General features: G+C 28.8%; 1 protein-coding gene across 1 annotated transcript; it reads right to left on the reverse strand.

Moving 5' to 3' along the window:
* Window positions 1-4569: 4569 nt before the first annotated feature.
* LOC107953272 (zinc finger protein WIP3) lies at window positions 4570-7570 on the reverse strand. Its single transcript, XM_016888518.2, has 2 exons — window positions 6775-7570; window positions 4570-5458 (listed from the first exon to the last, which is right to left on the reverse strand). Exons 1-2 carry the CDS (start codon window positions 7414-7416, stop codon window positions 5024-5026), a joined length of 1077 nt encoding a protein of 358 aa, XP_016744007.2. The 5' UTR covers window positions 7417-7570; the 3' UTR covers window positions 4570-5023.
* Window positions 7571-10042: the final 2472 nt, after the last annotated feature.

Here is a 10042-nt window from a genome sequence, read left to right on the forward strand (position 1 = left end):
CCCATATGACATAGTATGCGAACCCTCATGTTATGTAGTATGACATAGTATGCAAACCTTCATGTTATATAGTATGACATAATATGCGAACCCTCACGTTATATAGTAAGACATAGTATGGGAACCCTTATGTTATATAGTAAGACTTAGTATGTGAACCCTCATGTTATATGGTATGACATAGTGAACTGTTAGTATATGTATGCGAACCCTAGGTGAACTATTATGCGAACTTTTATGTGAACTGTTAAGCGAACCCTTAGTACATGTAGGCAATCCCTTAGTGAATATGTATGTGAACCTTTTATGCGAACCCTCATGTGATATAGTATGTGAATTAGCATGTGTGAACCTTATATGTGCGAACCCTATACATGCGAACCCTGTATACAATCCCTTGTGATTTAGTGTGCTTACTATGTGCGAACCCTATATGTGAACCTGTTATGCGTGTGTTAGCCTAACTGGCATGTTATCAATCTAATGTTAATATATTGAGGCAAGTTTTTAGTTCACATGAAGGAACTGTATATACGAAATTGTTATGAATGAATGCATGACTACATGCCATTGATGATAGTATGAAATAATAAATGTGTTTAACAAGTATAACATCAATTGTTGATAAATAGCATGATAATGCTGAGTTTATGTGCTTAATTATATGAAATTGGGTATGGAGGATGGACGATGGAGGAGTTCCGTAGGAGAAAGTGGCAATATAAGTCCACACCGAAAGTCAGTATTGCTCAAAGTAGGCAACAATGTCATCAAAAACAGGTAAATAGGGATGATAGTTTAAAAATGCCATCAAAATTGGGCAACCCAAGATGGTAAATTATTGTAGTAAAAGTCATTGTCACGGATGACAAGTGAATGTCCATTGTCATCGAAAAATCTGGGATGATAAATTATTGGTAAGGGTTTTGGAGTATCGAGCGATGTTCGAGGGCGGATAAAAAGGATGGATGGGATCTTAAAACTAAGATTGCATTGCATTACAAACATAATTTGTACATGCATTAACTTAGTGAATGTTCCTTGCATTATGCTTATGTTGCTATGATGCTATAAATTAAATACTTTACCGTTTGAACTATTATACATATAATGGTTTATAAGTTAGACTTACATTGGGATATCACAAGCTCACTCCTCCTTTTTCCTTACCTCCCAGGAACCTTGGACTAGCCCATTTTTTTTATTCATTATTATTTAAAAGTTTCCGTTAAAGCTTTCCTTAATTGTTTTATTAGGTTTATTTATCAGGGTTGTAAATTATTAATTATTTATTGCTTTTATAACTGTGGTTTGAGATTATTTAGCATGATATTTAGTTGTTACTCTAATAATTGCATGCTAAACGGTTTAGAAAACCATTACTTATATTATTGTTTTTGATAAGTCATTTTAAATCTTAATTGTTTTCTCATAAATCCCGCTTTAATAATATTGAAATTAGATTAATAAGTAAAGCAGGTTTGATTAAATGAATGTTTTCTTAAAAACAAAATAAAAATTTTCATGAAATTCAACACAAGTAAAAGTAGGGCTTCATAGGATTACTTCAGTGATCAATGTAATGCCTTCGACTTAGTCGAAACTCCTAAGTCGGGTCGAAGATGTTATATTTTATGTATTATTATTAATTAATTTTAAATTTTAAATTTAATTATTTATCATAAATTATTTTTAAGCACCTTTATAAAATTTTTAATAATTTTTTATTGCATTGTTATAACATTCGTTATTATATATATTTATATATAAAACAATCTAGAAACCCAATATTTTCAAATAGTAAATGCAAACACACATCAACTAAACATTAAAGCAACACCGGCATCAGAAAAATGTAGGCCGAAAGATAATCGCAATCAAGAGTAATAGATATTCTTATTTTTATATTATTTGTTAGTGATTGGGTTGAATCAATCTAGCAAAACTATATTGGGGGTTCTTTCTTTCAGCATTTGGCATTTGTTATAGATTCCAGTAAAAGTAGTTGAGCTAAAACCAGTTCATCAAAACTGGTTAAGCAATTTTGCCTTAACTACTGATTGTTTTCTTCTTCTTTTTTTGCCTTTTACCCGACAAAGCATGGTGGAGGTCCCAATTCTTTCTAAAAATTATACCCCTCAGGTTTTCCCCACAATTTTTTCAATCGGTCAAGCCTAATCCAATAGGACTCAATTTCATTGATTTTTAAAATGTTTTCATTCTAAAAAGTCATTACAAAAACACAAAAAATCTATCTTTCTCCTCCTTTTTAATACATATTCGAATAATTACAAAATAGAATTAAATAAATATAAAATACAAACAGATTATGAATAAGAATAATTTAGGAGAAAAGTTCTATTAAATTGAACCTACACATGGCAATAGCAGATAGTGGGACTCGAAACCCACACATAACAAATGAGTATAGTAATATTTGAAATTGAATACTCAAAAGACCCAAAATCTTAACTATTGTTGACAACAACAAAATCTCATTATCAAGTATTTTGTGACATGTTAAATGACGTATCATATATAAATTATTTTTTAAGTTACAATTATAATCAATCATTAAATATATATGAGCTAATTAATTGAATCTCACACTAATGCATAATACATCTAGACAACTTCAATATTAATATCAAACTTATATATAATAAAACTCAAGCTTTGATTCTCAAAGTTGTTAAGATCTTTTTTTTTACCATTAAATCAATGTTAATATATAATAAACAACCTCTTAATCTAATAATTATATTGTAGCATGTGACATGAAAGTTAAAATTTAATCTTCCTGCCTCACAATTATAAAAAAAAAATCACAATACTTAACATATAATCACCATCATCTTCATATATGATAATTATATGCATAATTCAATTAATTTGTTATATAATATTTTTTAAAAATAACAAATATTTAAATTCTAACGTTTAAATTTCTTTTACTATTATTAAATTTAATTTTAAAAATTATTTTTGTAAAACTACGAACATTTCCCTTTTTCAACTTATTAATAGTTAGTGCTTATATTGGTTAAGCGTCCAACTTAGACTTACTTCGATCTCTCCCACCTGTAGCTTTTGAAAATTGTTAGATAAGCAGTGACTGTGGTTGATTGATTTTTGACGTCATTTATTTATTTTATACTTCTATATGAATATTGAAGGGTTATTTTATAGTTTCCTCCTTTCTTATCTTCAAAGTCTCCCTTTTCATTTCTCAAAATCTAAACCTAAAATAACTTCTCAAAGCAATTTCAATTGCTTAATTTAATTAAGTGTACCAAATTTTTAATTTATTTTTTAACACCATAAAATTAGATTTAAAATTTTTTTATACGATTATGCATAATTTTTTTCAGTTTTTAAATAAGAGGATAAACACACGCTTAAAAGTGCTTAAATAATATCAATGACAATTAATCTAAAACGTGGACTTAAAAATCTTAAATAATGAAAATTTCCATAATTAAATGAAATCTAAAACTGAGTTTTGTTTTTGTTTTTAATTTCAAAATCTAAATCCAGTCCCAACACCAATTTCTATAATTAAAACTTGAAACATAAAAAAGAAATTATATGGAACCAATTTGAATCCATCCAACTGATAATACTTCTATTAATTGAAGTGTTAGTGTGGGGTTGGTGCCGTGATAGGCGTAATTAAGCTAAGTTTAAACTTCAACCAATTGGTGTCTTTATTCTTTAGCATTCAACCAAAATACTCAAAAGAGATGAAGAAAGCATGTTATTAATTATTAACCACATTAATTTAATTAATTAACTGGTTCATGTGGGAAACCTTTTACACTATGCATAAATATTTATTTATTTATTTATTTAATGTTGAATATTGTCCTTATTTGGCCTATATATATTAGCTTGTATGTGGAATATTTCTTTCTTTTTAACTTGTTGGGTTGTTGATGACTATGGATCTTATATGCACGCGTGTACAAATCTTTGTGTTTAGACTTCAACACTTTAGATTTTGATTAAATATAATAATGCATCCTTTAATTAATTCAACTCCCATGGTTTGAGGAATCTAAGCTTCAAATTTTCAACTTAATTTCCGATGTTTGATACTTCATCAATTATTTTAATTATGGTAAGAATAATTTATCAAATTAATTGTTATTTTCTTTTAATTTGGCGATTCCCATAATTATATTTAAGTGTTGTTCATTCATAAAACTCATTCAGATTCAAGTTTCAAAGAGAGTAAGTGGTAGGTTTTTATTTGACAATTCCCTTTGAACGTAATGTGTGCATGTGTGATGTGAGTTTAGCTCCGTCTTATGTGCATGCGTACTAACCTTTTAATTGTATAATACCAAAAAAATATTTATAATAATTATATTTTGTAAAATGAACATATATACTAATAATAAGACATTTAATACAAATTGTGTTTAAAACCCTAAAGGGACTTAGATGTATATACAAAGGAATTTTAGATTTAGCAATTTAATAATTATCTATAATGCTTCTCATGCATGCAGGCCATATATATTTAGAAATAAAATTAAGCATAGAAAACGAGATAGAAAACATATATATAAAAAGATAAATAAATTGTCTAGAAAACAATACAATATCCAGTCCTAATAAAGATCACCAGTTAGCAATGAAGCAGATAAATTTACTCCCTTAGAAAGAAAAAAATCCAAATTTCTTTTCCCAAACCTTCATCATTGAAGAGAAGAAAATTCATCTACTTCACCACATGAGGTAACCCATTTGTTTTTGTTTTTCTAATTTATTTCCCAATTATGGCTAACCACAAAGTGTCTAAAAAAGTTACTGAGGCTCAACCCCTGATCAGCAATGGCTCCATAGCAAAACTCTCCCCATGTTTTGTTTGAGAAATTTTTTGTTATAGAGCAAAAGCTCAATTGGGGTAAGCCTAAGAAACTTTTAAAGCTACTACATCTCTCTAAATGATCTCAAAAACAAAGGAAACTAAAGAAAAGAAAGAGTACTTGTCGAATACGAGAGAGTCCGTCGTTGTCTAGTGAGCGAATTCGTCTTCGGAACCAGTGATACATTCCTTGTCATCTTCAAATCCTTCAAGAGAAGGATGAGGGGAATGACCTTTGCCAAATGATCGGATGTGATCTTTCAAGGACCTTTTATGTTTAAAATCGGAGCCACAAGTGCAGTACCATAGCTTGCCACAGTTCTTTTCGTGGGTTCTCCAATCCCCTTTGACAGCAAAAGTCTTGCCACATTTCCTACACATGAAGGGCTTGGCACCATGTTTCCTTTTGTAGTGAGTTTGAAGTGTTCGAAAGTCTTTCAATGGCTTGGCTCGGGGATGGTTGATGTTGTTTTTGCAGCCCTGGGCACAGCAATAGCATGGCAGCCTCAGCATTGCTGCTGGTTGTGATCCTTTAAGCGAATCTGGCCCTTTCCTATATTCAGATCCATGCCCCCACATATGCATCTGTATTAATAACAACTGGTTATGTATTTATTGCATTACATGATTTCATAACTCAAAAGTTCATTAGTGTATGTTATAGCTCTGGCTATCATGGGTGGATCATACTTTATAAAAAAATTGGATATGTTGTATTTAAGATTATCATGCCTTTGCAAAAGGAAACCCTGGACTCTTTTAAATAGTGTACAAGGATCATTAAGGTATGTTTTTTAATTAAAAAGTTGAATAATTAAAGTGATTAAAGAGTGAAAATTAGCCACTAAAGATAAGAATCCAAAGCTCTTAAATTTAATTGCCCTCTCTCGGAACCCCTGGCCCCCTATTATTATTATTATTATTATTTTGCCTAATCAATTTCAAGTTCCTACCACTATAACTTCTTTATAAGTGAAAATGGTAAAGAATGTTTCTTTTGGTACCCCAGCTTGCTTTCTTCCCTCACAGCTTTCCACCCAAAAGGGAAGCAATCAAGGACAAAAGTCAAAAGAAAATTGGATATGGATTAGTTAAATTAAGGGGGGAAATAAGGGCCAATTTTTCATTGCAATTTTCACTTCAAATTTAGTTTCATTTTTTTTTGAAAAAAAGGGTGCCTGCTATGCCAATAAAATTTCTAATGAAACTACTCAAAGGGTTATAAGGAAAAGGAATTAAGATTGGAATATGATCATTTAGACTGATTAATTAGGACTTTCTTGGCACTCAATTATTATTTGTATTGTTTGTTAGCTGTTTCTTAATTTCTATCTAATCTTTGGAATCCCAAGGAACTGATAATACAAATTGACGTTTGATTGGAACTCAATGAGCATCAAAATCACAAACGTATCCAAATTATAGATGGGGTTTGGTTTTGAATTATATCCAGTGTGAAAATGTTTCCAATAAAAGAAAATAAAGCCTCTACTTTTCTCTTAAATAAAAAAGAAAGAAATTACTATCACAGTTTGCCCTTAAAACAATTGTATCTTTTTTCTCTGCAATTGTCTAGTTTTTATCATTATATTTCTATGTATTCTTTCTTGTTTATGTTCTTTTGATTTACATGAACAAATAAAAATAATTCAATCTATTTTTCCACTTTCCATGGATGTTGCATTGGTTTAATATCTAGTTTCCTTTGTAAAAGGAAGATGATTTTGAACTTTTAACTCTACAAAGTTTCTGAAAAAAAGAAGAATGATTTCGCATGCAATAAGGATGAATTTTTTTTTTTTTTTTACTTTTGTATCAGACAAAACCCAGTAAATTTGGGTTTATACGGTGATTTACTTGATAAAATCTAAAGAATGGAAATGATGAAGAACTCTACTGACCTGCATGTTATTGTACCTATTGAAAGTCTTGCTACAAATGGAGCAAGCAAACTGCATGGGGCCAACGAGGATCTGAGCTGGAGTTGGGATCCAAAACCTACTCATAGTGTTGAAAGAGCATCCATGGAAGGTCTTCTTCATGGGTTCTTCTTCTTTTAAAATCTTATGATCAACAACTGGAATATTATCATCCCCTTCAGCTGCAGCAGCAGCGCTACTATTAGGCAACCCAATGTGTAAAGAAACTGTAACTTTCTCTATCTTTTCTTCTTTTACATCTCCAACACTCATCACCTTTTGCAAAGCTTCCTCTTTCAATGGTTTGTTCTCTGTAAACCTGCTCAAAAGGGGCAGGCATTGAATAGTTTCCTCCCCAACCTGATGCTTATGAAAATCATGATATTGTTGCTGCTGCTGTTGTTGTTGAAATGAGATGAGAGGCAGCTTCATGATATTCATGGGGTTTATGAGCTGAACATGCTGAGCCACATAAGAAGAAGAAATAGTAGATGATGATGATGATGATGGTGATGATGATGGAGATGAAGATGAAGATGGCTTGAGCCATTCAATGAAGGTAGGAGCTTGAAAACACAAGGTTTTGTCCTCTGCTACATGGTAGCTCCTAAAACCCATGTTCATCAGAGCTTGGGATTTGAGTTTCCTTTTGGGGGATCTCTCCTCAGATATATGGTTTATATCCAGAGTTTATGTGGGAAAAGCCTTGCAAATATAGCAGCTGATTTATGAAAGTAGGTTTGGTTTGTCTTTTAGGGAAGAAATAGTCTTTTTTATTATTTTTTTTCCTTTCAATTCCTCTCACCATCTTTTATATCTTTTTAGTCCGACTTTTGTCATTTGTTTGATTTAAGGGAGAGAGAGCATGAGAGATTGAGTTGAAAGAGAGATTAGTGGTGGGGTTTAAGACAATGACATGCATATATAATCAGGCTCCCTTCCATGAAGAGCATCCTATAACATTCTCATCTACACTCTAAATCTATATATATCAGAATAGATTTCTACATTTTTTTAATATTTCAACAAATTGAGTAATTGGGTCAAAATATTACTAATAAAAAGCTTATATCAACTGTATAAAACTAGTTAATTTGTAAGACCTTGATGGAATTTGACCCATAACCAAACATTTCTCATACAATAAAATACTAATATAGACTACCTCAAAATGAAGGGAATTATATATAAAAAGGTAAAAGATAAAATGTCTTTTTGAAAAAGATTGTAAAAAATTACTATAATACATCCACAGTTCAGTTTAATATCCACAAAGGGGGTATTTTATATATGTATATATTTATGGTTAAAACAAGTATGCAGGCATGATTTCAACATATGCTGCTCCCACATATTTTTATGCAATCAGTGTGACACGCACCTGGGGAACTATGATTTTGAAGATAATGAACTTGCAAATTGCCATTAGACCTAATTAAAAGTCCTGGATTTACATTCGGAAAACAAAATAAACTTTTCTATTTACAGTATAATTTAACATAAATAAATCAGAAATTGGCCCTCCAATCGGTTTTTGAAAGAATAATGCACTATCATTCTCACCCTCTGCAATTGCCCCCACTGTCTCCTCTTTTCTCATATGAACTCAATCCTTTGGGCTCCTCAACCTCTTTTTAATAATTGAGGCAGATAAATTAAAATACCTATTCATATGTATCTCCTCATATTTATTACTCTTCTAGTCATTTGAATTAATTGCAAAGCGATGTCATAACTAATTAGATTAATTTTTTCGCTCAATATTATTATTCTCCCTCTCTCCACATCGAGAATTTGACTTAAACATCAATTTTCTCTATTTTTGAACTATTTTGTAATTAAAAAATTGTTAAGTAGTTTTGGTCAATAAAAAAACATATTTCGGCCAATAAAAAAAATATTAAATTTAAATTAAAAATAGAATTATAATATTAAATATTTAAACATTAAAAAATATTTGAGTTTGATCGGCTATTAAAAAATGCCACATCTCAATTATTTTTAATATTATATATTATATTGATTAAAAATGTAAAACAATTCATATATAATATATATTTTTTTATAAAACTTTAAAATATATAATTATAAATTTTAAAAAGTTAAAATAATATATAAAAATTTATAAAATTTATAAAATAAAAAATATATTTAAATTACTTGCCTTTTTAGAATTTTATAAGTTTTTATAAGTTTTACAATTTTTTTTTACATTTTTTAATAATATTATTAATTTCAACTAATTTCTTTTCAATTATCGTATTCTTTTGTAAAATTTATTTTTTATAATGTTTTATAATTTATATTTTTTCTAGGTTTTATATATATTTGAATTTTTTTATATATTTATTTGAATTTTTATATTTTTAATGTGTATATACAGAGGGGTGAAGGCAAAAAATTTTGTTAGGGGGGCCAAAATGAAATTTTAATTTTTAATAGTCTACATTTTTATAATTTTTAAAAGATTAAATTAAATTTTTACGATTTTATGGGGGCCAAAGTGCAATTTTACCTACTAATTTAAAATTTTAGCGTTTTCTTAAGGGTCTAAACAACAATTTTCCTAGATTCGCCTCTGTATATATATATTTAATAAGAGATTTTTTTTACATAAAGACATTACATGGAGATTTGTGATTGGCTATAATAAATTTTTTTAACGTCTTTAAAAAATGGACTAAAAAATATAACAGAGGCATACTTTAGGTACCAAATTGAGAATTTGAGTGTACTTTAGGTATCAAATTGAGATAAAAAAAGTTTAGGTACCAAAGTGGAAAAAAAGTATATTTATAGGTCAAATCGTGAATTAAACCAAATGATAATAGTATTTTTTAATATTTAAATTTAGAATAAACTACTCAGGCAATCACTCTAAGCTAGTATTAAGGTGTTTATATTTTGATCACCGAATATTTTTTATTAATTTCACCACTTAATAAGTTAATTTCAAATTCTAATCACTCCTTTATTCATATATAATTGGTCACTTAACGAATGTTGATGTGACCCTTTTTATTGATATAATAATAAATTTAGTCCCTAACATTTACTTATTTTGTTTTTTAGTCTCAAATTTAAAAAAATTCAATAAATTTATCTTACAATATTTACACATTTTGTCAATTTAGTTTTATTCTAAAAATCCAAAAATATTAAAAATTACAAAAAAAATAAAAAATTCAAAAAATTATAATATATTCAAATTAATATTTAAAAAAATACTTAAAATTGTTAAATTTTAATA

Source organism: Gossypium hirsutum, chromosome D07 (assembly GCF_007990345.1).
Source record: "Gossypium hirsutum isolate 1008001.06 chromosome D07, Gossypium_hirsutum_v2.1, whole genome shotgun sequence".
NCBI lineage: Eukaryota > Viridiplantae > Streptophyta > Magnoliopsida > Malvales > Malvaceae > Gossypium > Gossypium hirsutum.

Coding starts and splice junctions, on each gene's coding strand:
- LOC107953272 (XM_016888518.2), bottom strand. CDS start 7,416: ATGAACATGGGTTTTAGGAGCTACCATGTAGCAGAGGACAAAACCTTG. Junction 5,459..6,774: donor ATAGGTACAATAACATGCAG/GTCAGTAGAGTT, acceptor TTATTAATACAG/ATGCATATGTGGGGGCATGG.